The sequence below is a fragment of the Hemicordylus capensis genome, chromosome 1 (genome assembly GCF_027244095.1).
Source record: "Hemicordylus capensis ecotype Gifberg chromosome 1, rHemCap1.1.pri, whole genome shotgun sequence".
Lineage (NCBI taxonomy): Eukaryota > Metazoa > Chordata > Lepidosauria > Squamata > Cordylidae > Hemicordylus > Hemicordylus capensis.
The window spans coordinates 422,358,100-422,375,033 of NC_069657.1; the positions used below are offsets into that span (position 1 = coordinate 422,358,100).

General features: G+C 41.3%; 1 protein-coding gene across 3 annotated transcripts in view; it reads left to right on the top strand.

The window, feature by feature from the left end:
• UBR2 (ubiquitin protein ligase E3 component n-recognin 2) overlaps positions 1–16,934 on the top strand; it is a 124,567-nt gene that overhangs the window by 74,694 nt on the left and 32,939 nt on the right. For all 3 annotated transcript variants that reach the window (XM_053310956.1, XM_053310949.1, XM_053310941.1), the window contains exons 22-31: positions 1,708–1,760; positions 2,345–2,447; positions 4,579–4,627; positions 5,866–6,020; positions 6,132–6,234; positions 8,202–8,311; positions 8,913–8,993; positions 10,717–10,898; positions 13,059–13,258; positions 14,522–14,615. In XM_053310956.1, coding sequence (XP_053166931.1) covers positions 1,708–1,760; positions 2,345–2,447; positions 4,579–4,627; positions 5,866–6,020; positions 6,132–6,234; positions 8,202–8,311; positions 8,913–8,993; positions 10,717–10,898; positions 13,059–13,258; positions 14,522–14,615 — 1,130 coding nt within the window. The remainder of the gene's footprint in view (positions 1–1,707; positions 1,761–2,344; positions 2,448–4,578; positions 4,628–5,865; positions 6,021–6,131; positions 6,235–8,201; positions 8,312–8,912; positions 8,994–10,716; positions 10,899–13,058; positions 13,259–14,521; positions 14,616–16,934) is intronic.

A 16,934-nucleotide genomic window follows, 5' to 3' on the forward strand; every position in this document is an offset into this window, starting at 1 on the left:
GTGGGATGCACGCTCTGTATTCTCTCATCCCCATTCAAATAGATTCCTGAAATGGAACAATAACCTATTCCCATCAATCAGAGAGCCTATTACACCTTGGAACCTTTCATTAGTTTTATCCACAATTACAGAGCCTCCATTTGAACCACTAGCCTTCTCATCTCTAAATTGTTCACTTTAAAAACCGCGTTCTTGGTTGCCATTACACTGGCAAAGAGAGTCAGTGAACTAACAGCCCTCAGGGTTGACTCGCCTTACACAAAGTTCTTTCCAGGCAAAGTCATCCTAAGGACAAATCCAACCTTCAGACCTAAAGCGGTCTCAGAATTCCACTTCAACCAATACATAGTCTTACCTTCCTCCTTCTTCATGAACCCTTCCACTCCTCTGAGGAAGCCAGTGCACTTCTTGGATGACAGAAGGTCCGTGCTGTACTATATGGACAGAATGAAGGGTTCAGAAAGTCCCATAAACTATTTATCTCCTATAAAGGGAAGAAAATGAGACATCCTATTTCCAGGCAGAGACTATTGCACTGGCTAGTAGGGCTGATCTCCATGTTACCACAAACAAGGTGTCAAGCCTCCTAGAGTCAAGACACACTCTACTAGAGTTAAGGCCACCTCAGTAGCCATATGTCAGACATAAGCACGATGGACTCTTGCAAAGAAACTTCATGGTCCTCAGACCTTCCTTTTGTAAGGCATTATGCTGTGGATATCCGCTCAGCTGTGGAGGCCAACTTTGAATGGGGCAGTTCTCTCTTTCTCTCTCTCTCTTTTTAAAGTGCTGTAACTACACCCTAGCACCCACCACCATTCAGGTGAGCTTGCTAATCACCCATTTTGTGAAGAAACATGGATCACCTCAAAGATAAACAGGTTGTTTACCTGTAACAGGTGATCTTTTTGGTGGTCCATGTTGACTCGCAACACCCGTCCGGCCTTTCCTGCTGCTAGGATACCTCCACAGTAATAATGGCTTATCTGTCTTCATCCATCCACATTCTTCGCTCTTCGCAGTGGCCAATCAGAAACTGAGGAGAAGGCTCTCTCCCAGCGAAAATAACAGTTGTGCTTCAAGAAGCTATGGAATTGTTTCGTGGGGCTTACTGTGCAGGCGCAGAACCCATTTTGTTAGTGAACATGGATCAACAAAAAGATCACCTGTTAGAGGTAAGCAACCTGGATTTTTTTTTTTTTTTTTTTTTTTGGTGTGGGATATAACTTCCTAGCATTGGTGCTCTGGGGATAATTTTTGGACTCCTATTCCCCAGAAATCTGTCAGCTTATTGACTAAGAGTCATTTGAAAATATACTGGGATTGTTGGAGCCAAAAATATATTAGGAGAGATTACTGGGGGTCATAAGGGACAAGGAGATGTATAGGAAAGGGAGTATTTTTTTTAAAGCTATCTAGCAACATGAAAGAAGCCAGTCTTTCAGTTCTATTTCTCTGTTGTTGTCATATTCCAGCTGGGGAAACAGGACAATTAGCTTTGGCTACTGAATATCAAATTAGAGGGAGGTGGGCAATAGGAGTGAGGCTTGTGCATTTGTTGTCCTCCATTGTTTGTTTTCAAAGCTTCCATAAGAGGACACATTCCTGAGAGAGACTTGAAACATGCTTATTGTTTGAGAGATGGCATGACCTAGGTGTGTTAAGAAAAAGTGGTGCATGATTTCTGTTTGGTTTAAATTTATGCAGGAGAACAAAGAAACTGGAATGGAAAGTGTGATCGAAGCAGTTGCCTGTTTCAAGTAATGTATTTTTATACAATCACTTTTTTAAATGTGTAAAATAAAATCATTGTGTGGTCCAGTTAATATCACTGAAAACTTTTAACTATATTCTTAAAACAGAAGATGTTGCTGTGATTATTTTCTCTTAGCACATGTGATCAAACTCTTCACGTTCTTATTACATGTGATCAAACCCGCTGATACGTTCTGTTCTCAGGTTTCCTTTGAACTTATCAGTCATCTTTATTTGAGATGATATTGTTAATCATAAGTAGCTGTTCTGATCAAATGAAATCCCCTTTCTGTCTTTTTACTGTAAGCATACATATAGGAAGAATTCAAAAGATGGTCTTCATAAGGCTCTTGCCTGGCTTTATGCCACATTACTAGCTATCACCCCTGTTCCCAAGCCAGGAAGAAATTGAATAAGAAGCTCTTAAGAAGGCATTGTGATTGTTAGTTAGCTAGTTAAAAAGATAAGACCATGCCTAAAGAGGCCCGCTATATCTTGTTGAACTTTCAAGGGCTTGATGTTTCATATTCACTGAACTTCTTTAGTGGTGTCTAATGCATGGATTCCAGTTGTGGTGTTTGTCTTTTAGGAAACCAGGATTAACAGGCCGAGGATTATATGAGTTGAAACCAGAATGTGCTAAAGAGTTCAACTTGTATTGTTATCATTTTTCAAAGGCAGAGCAATCGAAGGTAACTATGGAAAATAAATGAACCCAAACAATGTGACCATAGTGGGGGCTTAAGCTTTCTTTGCACTCAAGGAACATTATGATGCAAAATTTTACTCTATCAAATTGCTTACTTATTTTGGTTAAAAACAACAAACTCGCATAGCTGTACACTGAAATCAGTGGCTGTAAACAAATCTGAGAGGAATTATTATATTAGACCATAGCTCTTACATTTGTGCAAATATAACTGCTTACAGTGGCAGTTATGTTTGTCATATAGTATCACAAAGAGAGCTTCACTGCATGAACAGTACAATAGGAGTGCTCCATCATAAGTGTTAATATCCTAAGTTCGGGTTGACTATTTCAATAATAGAATGCTACCCAAAGTAGGGTTTCCATGAAAGAAATATAAATCCAATATGGATGTGAATAAAGGTATAGGGACAGGAAGAGAATTACCATCTACTACTAGAGGCCTTGACACATTTGCTTTGAAGTAAGGAGCCATCAAAAAAAATTGGAGCCAGACAATGGACTCTTGACAAGATTACCAGCCTTAGTGATAGATAATGTGAAAGGGAAGGGTAGATGGGCCTCTCTTTATTCCTTTTATAAGTAACATACTTAGAACACTAACAGGACTGTGACTGCCTGGAACAAATAGAGATTTTATTCAATAACTGCCTCTGAATATCCTCATCTAGGTGCCATGGCTCCTGGGATTTGCCAAGTACTGGTCCAGTAGTTTCATAAAGGAATAAAAGGCAGGGAATCTTGGCATATAGAGGGACCTGAATGGGAAAGGGAGCTTCTAGGCAGAGTTGCTGATGGTAGGCCAACAGAGTGGGCTGAGAATTGTGAACCATCTGAGGGAAGAATAAGTAGAGGAGGCAGAAGTCAAAGCGAAGTTAGGTGGAGGGGGCAAGAACCTTAAACAACCTGGAAAGCAATGTGCTGTTAAGGATGGGGAAAGGAATGTTGAGAGCTGAGGATGTCTAAGTCAGGGACTTAAGAGACAGCAAAGATTAAAAGATCTGGAACCTGCCCCAGTTGGGGGACAAGGCTAATAGGTGAGGTGGTGAGGCAGGGTGGGAAGAACGTATAACCCAGAACAACCCCTCACTGTTGGGACCGCCCCACTCCAGAGGAATTGGGAGACCCAGATCCAGTACCTCCTCCACTACCTAAGAACACAGCACTGTCTTCATCCTCTGACAGAAGAGTCCCTTGAGAATCTGTCAATCCAAATAGAGGCTTCACAGAGCCAGTGGAGCCAGCGCTTACAACATTGTGCAGGGCCCCTTTAAACTTCAGAGCCTTCCCCAGGGAAGAGTCAGCAGGTATGAACCTGCAGGCCATTCGACTTAAGCCAGAGCAATACCTGTCTTAACTTGTAGTGCCCAGCCTTTTTGTTCACCTCAGAATGCTCCAAGGTCCCACCCCCTGCCGTGCTTTCTTGGGAGCTGTCAAAGATCAGTGGCCCTCACAGAGTCACTACTCACCTCCCAGGTGCCTACGTTGATAAGAGGCCCTGGCTTAGTCGAAAATGTAGGATCAGAACTCTACCACTATAAAGGCCTCCTTTATAAGACTATTGAGGGTTACCTCCACCCTTATAGTCCTGCCTATCTTCAACTGAGAAGGCACTTTTGAGGGTCCTCTTGTCAGGTGAAATTAGACTGGGTGGGGTGGGGGGGACAGGGCCTTTTTGGTAGCAGCACCTGGACTATGGAACTCCCTGCCCAGGGAGTTGTCTTGTTCCGTATGTGGTTCTCTTTCATCAGTTCTTGAAGACTTCTTTTGTTTAAGCTTAAATTTCATCTGCCTGTTTTGTTTTTGTTTGAGACATCCTAGACATACTCTCTGTGGCAGTAGTTTTATACACTGCTTTGATTGTTTTAATGATTTGATCGTTTTAATTTGCTATAAGGGTATTTGCATATTTGTATTATTGCTTTTAAGCCATGCAAACAGCTTTAAGCTTTTCTAAGAAATTGAAAAATGGGATATAAAATTGTTAAATAGATCAATAAAATGTAGAAAAATAGAACAGAGAAGTAAACATGGTACTCAGTTGCACAGAAATAATATTGTCTTAGACTGCTGAGCATTTGGAACCCGAAATAAGTTTTCTGTTTTTTTATAAGGCAGAGGAAGCACAAAGGAAACTAAGACGACAAAACCGGGAAGATACAGGTATTCTGTCTTGCCAATTATATTGGTGACCTTGTAGTTCTTGCCACTTAAAAAAGTATTTTGCTTTCTAAAATCAAATTGACCATAGGCTGATATAAGTATGGAAGCTGAAACTCCTTTTTTCATTTGCTCTCAAGCAAAGGATTAAGGCTACCCTCCAAAGGCAGCATTCTGTGCATACATGAGAGAACGACATGCACCGTTGGAATTTTCTTTGTGGTTCCACAGTTGACGGTGCAAGCTGCTTCCCAAATTCAACAGGTTGTCTATTCTGCTCTGAGCTGCAGCAGGAAAAGCCATGGAGAACGCCCCGGCTTCATGCGTTGTTCGTTGCAATTAGGCTTGTGAAAGGTTTGACCCACAAAGCCAGATATGCCCCCCCAGCCATGTACAGTTGCCTCATAGTTGATTGACCGCCCCTCTGTTCTTACAGTGGAAGGCAGGCAGCAAAATGAAGCAGACATATTAAATTTGTGATACATCAAATTACTCATGGGCTTCCATACATGGTTCATGAGCTGTATTTGACTTGATGGGTTACGTTGTACACATCTGTCTTAAATTAATGGAGAAAGATCTGTTTGGATCACAGCCTAATAGCTAGATGTTTCCTGGCATACTCCCAATTTTTAGAAGCCTTATTAAGCATCTCCATTTTTGCCTAAAACATTCAAATTATGTGCACTCAGAATGAATTCTACAAAGCGAAGCATATAGAAAAGTTAATATTTGAGACGTGCATGAACAAGTATTGTAGAGTGGTGCAACTGTTAGGGAGAGTGTGATTTAGTGGTTAGAATATTCAGCCGTGAAAGTCACTGGGTGACTCTTGGCCAGTCACTTACCTCTCAGCCTAACCTACCTCACTGGGTTTTTGTAAGCATAAATATAATCACATATACTGCTCTGGGCTCCTTAGAGAAAGGGTGGGATACAAATAAATAAATAGCTCATAAGAACAGCCCTGCTGGATCAGGCCCAAGGCCCATCTAATCCAGCATCCTGTTTCCCACAGTGGCCCACTAGATGCCTCTGGAGATGAAGGCATGCCCTCTCTCCTTCTAACCACAGGGAACTGGCAGTCAGGCTGCTTTGATTCCACAAGACTGAAGAACATATTTTTATTTGTTATGTCATCTCAAAAAGCCATACGACAGGTTTTTAAAAATTCCACATATACTATGAAGATTGATTATACCAAAATGGTACAGTGTTTCATCAATTCATTTCTGTTTCAGCACTCCCACCTCCTGTTCTGCCTCCCTTCTGCCCTCTGTTTGAAAGCCTAATCAATATTCTGCAGTGCGATGTCATGTTGTGCATTATGAGGACAATACTGCAGTGGGCAGTAGAGCATAATGGCTACGCCTGGTCAGAATCCATGCTGCAAAGGGTGCGTTTAAGCCTTACATTTCAGATGCTGTTAATTCACTTATGAATGCTAGAGAGTTAAACAGAATACCTTTTAGAAATCTGAACACTAAACCTGGAACCTTCTGCTTAGGTTCTGCACTTGATTGGAATGGCACTACAAGAAGAAAAACAGCACATGGAGCATGCTGACGAAGATAATGTGGTAACGTTTACCTTCAGTCAGAAGATCTCAAGTAGGTTGATATTTCTAAAGATATTGCTAACTATTGTTTTTCCTTTATTATAGTACAGTGACACATATTTCCTCTTTTTACTGATCTTCTAAAACAGTGATTCTCAAACTTGGGTCCTCAGGTGTTATTGGACTTCAACTCCCATAATCCCCAACCAAAGGCCACTGAGGCTGGGGATTATGGGAGTTGAAGTCCAATAACACCTGAGGACCCAAGTTTGAGAATCCCTGTTCTAAAAGAATCGGCACTTAAAAGCACATTGTTTAAGCCTCATGCTTTAAGGTGATATCAAAACGAAGTTTAATACCACAGCCCATTAATAACATGCAGCCTCAGGGCTGCCGCTTCACCATTTATCTCGAACAAATACATGCAGCGTTCGTTATGTGTGCTTGTGACAAATGTTCCCACTGCCACATATCTAATAAACTGCTGCAGAGAAGTCGAATTGTGCCAGCTGGCCCCACCCCGGATATCTGTTCAGATTCTGGCCCTGCCCACTACCCTCCATGCATTGGGAGGAACATACCAATAGGCCTTATGTACATACAGCTCACAATTCAGAGCCTTGCAAGGACTGTGGTTCACAACTGTGCATACAGGTGTACACCCAGAATCTGTTCTTAAATTTCACCCCAATGTGCAAGGGGTGGGGCTGGCATCAGTGCTGCCCACAGAAGTGTACCTAGGAAACTTTGGAGCCTGGACCTAAAGGCATTTGGAGCCCCCACCCACAAGTTAAGCATCATCCCAGTATACATGCACACCATGACACACAGACTTTTTTACACATGGGTTCTTGAGGGCACAAACAGCAACTGAACTCACAAGAATGTAAGAATATAAAATAGGTATATTTATGCAAATATGCATTAGCAGAAACATTTCGACATGCGACTTAACATATTCCCATCCCACATATTTCTTTCCCCACTCCCATCTTTAAAGTAGAGGTCATGCTCAGCCACCTGGAGCAGGTTGCAGTCACACTCGGCCGCCTGGTACAGCATGGGCCAGTGGCATGGTTACCACACCACCTGGGTCAGACTAAAGAGGGTTTGGGTGGCCCCAGGGGGTGTGGAAGCCCTGGACCTCTGCCCAGAGGTCCAGGGGTAAGAGCACCTCTGGTTCCCCGTAAGGGATTCACAGATGTTGCTTACAACTCCCATGATCCCCAGCCAAAGGCCATTGCAGTTGAGGATGCTGAGAGTTGCAGTCAGCAACATCTGGGAATCCTTGTTACAGGGAGCACTGGCTAGCACCCAAGCCTGGGTCAGGATGGGACTCGGAGCAATCCTGCATTTCACGTTGCCTTGATTTAAATGCATGAAAGGGAGCATGAGGAGACAGCTCTAATGTATGTAAGCTGCAGGTACATGCAAAAAGAACCCAAGATTACCAGTGGCTCCCTGAGGGGAAACTCATATTTGTCTCTGGTTTTCATTTGTGTTTAATTAAATGTTTGTTACAAAAACCAAAAACAAATTAACTAAAATAAACATAAATATCTGCAAACACAAGCCAAACGAGCAGTAAAACATAAAAACAATAGGGGGCTAACTCTTAAAGCCAGAATTGTACAGAACTGTTGAATTGATAACAGGGTGCAAACTAGATTTTCACTGAGCTGAAAAAAGAAAGTTTTATAGTTGTATCTGGTTATCTGCTCTTAGTATTCACGATGAAAACATGATATCCTTCTTCTGCAGTCAGAGAGAACTTGAACAAAGTCAATGAGCTAATGAACTTGTTGGGATTGTTGTGCAGCAGAGCTGGCTTTTCCTTGTTGCAGCACTTTTATAGCTCTGTGCCACATTTCTAGGATGTGGTTCTTCTAGGAAGCCCAAGTGTCCTGAATATGGCACCCTTTGGATCATTGTTCTGCTATACTGCTTACAAAATAGATTCAGACAAATAGAACAGATGCAAATAGTGAAGAGTGTTTCTTTTATTCCTATTTCCAACAGGGCCAGGTGAGGCACCCAGCAATTCCCCTAGTGTATTAGCTATGCTAGAAACTTTGCAAAATGCATCGCATCTGGAAGTGCATAAGGATATGATCAGATGGATACTAAAGGTAAAATGTGCTGCATTATTATTTTGACATCTTATGAGGACATTTTACAGTATTTAAACACCCATTTAAATGGCAAACAATCTATATAATTAATTCTCTAAGCCAGAATGCATGGGGATCCGTAGGGGTGTGTAGGAATGGCTGGTGGAACTCTTGCGAGATCCCGTGAGAGTTCAAGTATGCTGCCTCACGCACCGGTAATGGGCGCTGGGATGGAGGAGGACAGGCCGGGATGGAGGAGGACTGGCTGTGGGCGAAGCCTCAGCGCCCTGAGCAGCAGGACGGGTGCTGGTACAGAGGAGGACGTACGGCAGGCTGACTGGCAAGGACGGGTGATGGACGTGCGAGGAGGACGTGCAATGAGGACGTGCGATGGGCAGCCACGACGGAGCAGGACAGGTGGCGGGAGGAGCAGGAGGGCAGGCTGGTGGCGGAGAGACTGGGGCAGGAGGTGGGAAGGCAGGGGAGACTGGGGCAGAAAGTTGAGAACTAACTGGGCCTGAAGGGTGGGGGGGAACAGGGGCAGAAGGTTGGGGGGAGTGTACTGCTGCACAGATGCTCTGTGCGGGATCAGCTAGTAATATATATTTTCTTGTTCCAGACTTTTAATGCTGTTAAAAAGCTCAGAGAGAGATCTTCTACAAGTCCTGTGTCGGAGACTGAGGGAAGTATTATGGAAGAGGTAAAAATAATGAAATGAGAAAAGTGGTGATTTGGGGATAGGCGGAATAGGCCACAAATTGTAAGCTTGCCTCTAAATGTTATGTGGTATTCTAGCCAATATTACTTTTTAAAAGTTTGTTCATTCTGCATTACTAATAAATAAGCATGGGGCCAGTTGTAGATAGTTGGTTGTATGTATGTTCTGCAACTGAGAAGGGAAGCACAGTTGGACAAAGTAGAGGACAATGGGTGGCTTCAATGCCCTTGGTGAGCAATGCTCTTTCAGCAAAAGCTTCCATTAATGGAAGGATCTTCTGCTGATAGAACACTGCTGCACTAAAGGTCTGGATTCTGTATGGTGTGTGCAAGTACAGGTGGACCCCATTATCTTTGGGGGTTCTATTCCCACTGATTTCCGTAGGTAACAAAACTGTGGATAACAGGGCATTACGTCTATGGCAATTGTGGGGGTTAGGTTCCTACGGGGGGAAAGCACTTTTAAAAGGGCTGGAAATTGGGGAAAGAAAGTGCCATATCGTGCTCTGCGGATCCCCCCTGTCCAGCAACGCCCCCCAAATGCTGAATTTTGCTGATTGTTTCCACGAAAAATCATGGGGGGTGGGTGTCCTTTTTTTTGCACTTTTGAAATTTCCAGCTTCTTATGAACTGAAAATTGAGGTTCTTTGGTCTATGCTTACTGCGTGAAATTCTTTAGTCTGCCTAGTGTGATCATGTATTTTGCATTACCATCATATACGTATAGATTTTTTATCAGGAGGTGCTCTTGTAATCGTGTTCGTCTTAGCCCTTCTGCTCTAACCTAAGCATGCTCAGATACTATTTTTTCCTGTTCTCCCCCTTTTGTCTGGGGGGGGGGGGATCCTGTTGATCATGGCGAATGTCCTTGTAAGGGGACGTAAGAATCCTCTTACATTACTTAACAAAAATAAGTTTCATGAGCAATAGATCTAGTATATCACAAGACTGGGAAACTCTTAAAGGTACAAGTTACTGTTTACTTGAAAATCCTACCAAGTTTTAGGAACAAGGCTCTTCTTCAGGCAAGTAATTTTAAGAGCAGAATCTACACACCTAGAAAACAGAGCTTGGCTTCTGACAAACCTGATGAGCCTTGTGCTCAAACCATGTCAGGATTTCCCAGTAAATATTGGCTTGTACTATCTTGGGTTTTCCTCTCTTGTATTGATAAATGTACTCAACTTCTGCTGGAGCTGATGCATCATTTTGCCATTGCCTTGTAACATCTAGGTGCACTTGCCTGCATCATGATATATGCATTTCCTCACTTCTGTCTGCAGCAGCCAATGATGGGATGGGAAAATGCACCATGTAATGGTATCACTATGTGTAAATGTGCCTCAGTGTAATGTCACGGAGGAGAGGACTTGGCATTCAGCTGCCGTTTTTGCAGTCGGTCCCATACTGAGTGTAATGTCTTATTAGGCCATTCAATTGAATCAATATTGGGAGGTTCTTCCTCTTTAAGTTGATGTATGTTTACTCTGAACACTACTGAATTCAAAGGATTTAATGGCATCACAGTATTTGTGAATGCACATTCCCTAAGACACAGAGAGAATGGCAGGTATATTGTTGTATTAAAACAAATGGTTTATTTTGTCTAATGGTATATTTAATGCATGTATAAATTGTGTAATTTATACTTAGTTGAAGAATTTGATTATATTTGACTATTTATATTTGTGAATATAACTTTGTAGAGTTCACGAGACAAAGAAAAAGCTGAGAGAAAGCGAAAAGCTGAGATTGCCAGGCTGCGAAGAGAAAAGATCATGGCACAGATGTCTGAGATGCAGCGACACTTCATTGATGAGAACAAAGAGCTCTTCCAGCAGACTTTAGACGAACTTGAAACTTCTACCTCCAGAGTGCTTGACAATAGGTAAGGTGAAAACATGACAGTAAGTTCTGAAAAGCTATCAAGTCTCTTCCAAACATCTTTTCGTTGATATCTTGCGACATTTCCTCCTATGCTACTAATTGCTTACTCTGGACAGGTTCAGACATCAAAGAACTACTAAGGTTTATTTAACAAATCTAGATTGACACTACAGACTATCACCAGTTCTTGGTTTGTTTGGCGAAACAAACCTTTCTCCTTACTTCCCATAACTTAGGTTTGCCTCTCTCGAAGAGAGAGCCCTGTAAGAGTGGAGCTAATGAAACAAATTTAAGATTAAACCATAATTGCAAATTCAGTCATCACATGAGATCATGTTTAGGACCAATAAACTGACTCAATCATTGGGTTTAGATGGTGGTTTGGATGCCTGAAATAAGCCATGGTTTGTTGGCTAGCATGGGTTCAGTCAAACAGACTAACTAGTTACATGAAATATGCCATGGTTCTTTGTGATGCCTGAACCCAGCCTCGGTTTCTTACAATTTTATTTATTTTAAGCATGTATGCCTTGTCTATCCATCATTCAGTGTCCAAGGTGGCTTGTTTAAAACCATTTTTAAAAAATCAATTAATATAAAACCAGAAATCCAGCTATGCAACCATACACCACCAACATTAAACTAGAAAGGGCAGTACCAACTAATAGCCATTGCAACTATTGAGAACACCTGAGAGATAGGTTTTTACTTGTCATTGTACAAAAGCAACGATAGTGTCATTTGAAGCAGTTCTCAGAAAAACTCAGTCTTCATATTTTCCTCTTCAGAATTTAGAAGTACATGTACTCAGATTGGCTTACAACTCATTGAACCTTGACAGCTGCTAACTTGGCAAAGAGGCGCCTTTTAAAGTGGTGATTCTCTTTATTTAGCAGGGGGAGAGTAACTACCCCCAGCACAGTATCTCCAGTGATTGTTGCTGGTGTCTATCTTAAGTTTCTTTTTAGATTGTGAGCCCTTTGGGGACAGGGTTCCATCTTATTTGTTTGTTATTTCTCTGTGTAAACCACCCTGAGCCATTTTTGGGAGGGCGGTATAGAAATCAAATTATTATTATTATTATTATTATTATTATTAAATAGACAATTTAAAAAACCCTTCAACCTGAGTTAAAATCAAGACATTACACAAAAGCAAAATGTAAAATGCCTGTGCACAAGTGGTGCTCATATTAATAATAATAATAATTAATACTTGAATGAGAGATTGGAACATGCTATATAAGGATAACACATCCAGCACTCGCTGTCCATTAGAGCAGTGACAGCCCTCTTTTCAGAGGGCTCCATGGCTCTGGAGAGAGAATTCCATTGTTTTCTTAACAGAAGGGTGTTTTCTGTGTACACAGACTTGTACTGAATTGTTTACAGTGACAGCAGCCCTAAATGGATCATACCCTAAGCCTCTTCTCACATTAAGAAGTTTCTGTTGTATTTACGCTTGCGGAAGCCAATTGAAATTGTTTGCTCATTGTTCTAGTCATCCTATCCCAGTTGTTCTACAGTAATCCCTCGACCTACGAACTATTCAACTTACGTTGTTTTCGAGTTACGAGCGACAAAACGACCGGAAGTAGTTGCTTACCGGAAGTAGTTGCTTACTCGACCTACGAATGTTTAGATGCGGCTTCCTCAAATTACGAGTGCTTTGAGACTTCCGTGGTGCGCTCCTCGACTTACGAAAATTTCGACCTCTGAACGTGCGTTCGGAATGGATTATTTACGTAAGTCGAGGGACCACTGTATCTGGAAAATTAGTAATCAAGTGAAAGACTGCACAAAAGGCTGGCAAATATGCTTATATGGTGTGCTCAGTAACTTCTTGCAGCAGCTAATAGGCTCTGAGATATTTAGATTTTTTTGCATGTGTATACAGTATGCTATTGGCTTAAATTACTGCTATGTAATCTTGCCACATCCAAACACTCTCTAGAATGCTGATTTTAATTGTGGCCACTGTGTGGCATAGTTTCGAGCATCTCAGAATTTGTATAGGACTTTTCTAGCAGTGTTCATATGGCATATGTTGCTTATTAGGCAAACGGAAATTGTTTCACAGTTCACAGCTGAGTATAATAAACTATTGCTTTATTTTGGAAAACATTTCAGTGAAATACTCACTAATATCCTTTTGATTCTAGTCCCTCAGTTTCAGATTCCAAGCTTATAGCTTTGGGTCCAGAGCAGACTAAAGTGACTGAGCAGAGGCAGGTGGTTACCTGTATCTTGTGCCAAGAAGAACAGGAGGTTAAAGTGGACAACAGAGCCATGGTCCTGGCAGCATTTGTTCAGAGATCAACAGTATTGTCCAAAAATAGAAGTAAAGTGATTCCAGATCCTGGTAAGTGAGGGCAATATCGTAAGATCCATCTGTGTCACAGTGTGATATTTCAGTTGACCTGTTAAATTTCAACTGCACAAGAATGTGTCCTAAGTTAATAAGTATGGAGATTCTATTGACAGTGTAATTGTTCATTTTTGTTGTGTGTATGGTGGAGTTTTTGCTGGTGGTGTTCACATTGTGGTTCACGTTCCTTCTTGAACATAAAGCAGACTATAAATAAATAATCAACATCACACCTTTCAGATGATCATTATGTTAGCTTATGTGCACTACCCATAGGCCATTAGGATTTTCCCAGTGTCTGAGGTTGGTGCATATGGTTGTGGGCCAGCTGGGAAGTAAGCTTTTAATAATTCTTCAGTCTGTAAAATTACTAACTCATTTTAAAACTAATACTCCCTGCTTGTATCATCCTGTGCTCCAGATACTGGGGTGTCTGTTTGCTAGGAAGTAGGTTATTTACAAAGAGAACTGTCTAGTGGCTGGGTCATGCAGCACTTACAGTATTTCTTCTGCTTTCCTCTGTGAGTCATCCCAGGTAATATCTAGTGAGGGTGTGAATGGAGAACCACACTCTGGCTTTGCTCCTCTCCTTTCTGAAAGCGCTCGATTGGATAGCTCAAGAAGTGGCCACACCTCTAAGAGTGTATGGTAGGGTTCCATGGGGAGGAGGGCAGGACCACATCTTGGTCTTCCATTCAACCCCTCATTAAACCCTCATTTAACTTGGCAAAGAGGCACCTTTTAACGTGATGATTCTCTTTATTTAGCAGGGGGAGAGTAACTGACCCTATCCACCCCCAGCACAGTACCTCCAGTGACTGTTGCTGGTGTCTGTCAAGTTTCTTTTTAGATTGTGAGCCCTTTGGGGACAGGGATCCATCTTATCTTATTTATTTATTATTTCTCTGTGTAAACCACCCTGAGCCATTTTTAGAAGGGCGGCATAGAAATCGAATGAATGAATGAATGAATGAATGAATGAATGAATACTAGACATCATTAAGTCATTGTGTTTGCATCTGCTGACATGTAAGAGAAGCAAGCTTTGGTGAGAATGGCAACCCTGAGCCCAGATGCAACTTTCCTTCCCTGAGCATGTGGGGCTCTGCTGTACTGAGCCCTGTTGTCTAGACTAGTGGATGGTGGAAGTAGAAGTACACACAAGCAAGCAAAATCCCTTGTTTTATAATTAAACTTGAACAAAATGTCTGGTGATGAACTTTGCTTTTAAATATATATATTTAAATGTCTTTGCAGAAAAATATGATCCATTGTTCATGCATCCAGACCTGTCATGTGGTACACACACTGGGAGCTGTGGGCATATTATGCATGCTCACTGCTGGCAAAGGTAACTATCTTTTAAAAACTTAACGGATGTCGTCTACGTGATGTCTAGTGTAGGTAGCTAGAAGACAAGTTCCTTCTATGGCCTGATGCACTTGGCCAGCCAGTCATGTCCAGTCACGCAATTCACAATGTCAGTGGTTTAGTGTCAGAGAAACTGTTTCCAGTCTTGCTCATCTCTCAACATTTCTGGCTGTGCGTTTGATGGGTTTGTCTTATCAACAGACTGGTTAGGGATTACAGTCATGATGGGCAGCAAACTAGTTGCCTGTTAATGAGACAGCAAAGGGATTTGAGGAACAGAGTTTCTTGTATTGTAACAGTCCTCTCCACCATATAGATGAGGAACTCGGGTTCTAGACAAAGAGGCTGAGTAGTGGAAGGAGAACATAATACAAATTCATTTTATTGATAGTAGAATAAAAGAAATACACATGAGATGCATGGTGGTTGTTTTTAAATGCTTGCCTAAATTAATCCCATGAGGATAGTATGTTTATATTGTAGTGGTGGTCAGTAAAGTTCTAGCATATTCCTTTAGGTTCAGTGCATCCTCAAGTATACATTCTCTTTGTAGAACATTAAAACCAAAAAAGACTTTATAAACCAAATGGAACTCATTTCTTTTTAAAAGGAAATTTACAGAAATATTTGAAGGCAGGATGAGAATTTAACTTTGTTATGGCTCTGTAATACTAAGCATCTGTGCTTTCTGTTGCTGGAAACAGTTCACACATCTCAATAATTCTTACATAAAGTCTGTAATATAGCACCACATGAAAAATGTGCACTACAGCATACCAGACACAAACATGTACCATGCGAGCACATGTTCTGCAACATGTGACATAAATGTCACATGCGAATTGACATCCTATGAAAATACATGCCAAGCATGCCACATAAGCTATAAAAGGGAAGAAGGCTTCCTTTAAAAAATGGAAATCTTGCCAAAATGAAGAGAACAGAAAGGAACACAAGCTCTGGAAAATGAAATATAAGGAGACAAGGGATGCAAAAAGAGTGTTTCCGGAATGTTTAGCTAAAAGCATCAAGGGGAATAATAAAAACTGTTTTAAATACAGTAGAAGCAAGAAACCTACCAGGGAGGCGGTTGGACTGTTACATGACAAGGGAGTGAAAGGATTATGGAGATTGCCTTAGAAGCTGAATGGATTCTCTACACCTGTCTTCATGGCAGATGCTAATGAGTGTATACCCACACCTGAGCTGAGTTTTTCGCAGACAGAGGCTGAAGAACTGAGTCAGATTGAGGTGATGAGAGATGATGATCTAAACTGTCTTGAAAAATTAAAAAATAACAGATTGCCAGCACCAGATGGCATCCACCATCTTGAGTTCTTAAAGAACTCAAATGTGAAATTGCTTATCTCCTAGCAAAAATATGTAAGTCTTTCCTACAATCAGGCTATGTGCCAGAGGACTGGAAAGTCGCCAATGTGACACTGATTTTCAAAAAGGGATCTAGGAAATTACAGACCGGTTAACTTAACATCTGTTCTGAGTAAATTGATGGAAAGCATACTTAAGGATAAAATTGTTAAAACATATAATCGAGTCCATCCACCTTGCTGATGGTCATCCTTTTCTTCTCTTTCTTTCAATTTTCACCAGCATTATGGACTTCTCAAGGGAGCTGGGTCTTTGCATAATGTGTCCAAAGTATGATAGTTTGAGCTAGTTCATTTGTGCCTCAAGTGAAAATTCTGGATCGATTTGTTCTATGATCCATTTGTTTGTTTTCCTTGGCTGTCCATGGTATCCTCAAAAGTCTTCTCCAGCACCAAAGTTCAAAAGTGTCAATACTCCTTCTAGGAAGGGGTTTTAAAATAAAACTGCTAATGTTATAATGTCCTTATACAAATCTATGGTGTTGCCACATTTGGAGTACTGTGTACAGTTCTGGTCACCGTCTCTAGAAAAAGACATTGTAGAACTGGAAAAGGTGCAGAAGAGGGCAACCAAGATGATCAGGGGCTTAGAGCACCTTCTTTATGAGGTAAAGCTACAACACTTTGGACTCTTTGGTTTAGAAAAAAAGTGACTAAGGGGGGAGACATAATAGAAAATTATCTATTAAAAAGTATGCATGGTCTATAAAATTATGCATGGTGTGGAGAGACTGGATAGAGAGAAATTTTTGTCCCTCTCACAACCTTAGAACTAGGGATCATCCCATGAAACTGATTGCCAAGAAATTTAGGACTGACAAAAGGAAGTACGTTTTTACACAGCACATACTTAACCTATGGAATTCTCAGCAATGGATGTGGTGATGTTCACCAGCTTGGATGGCTTTAAG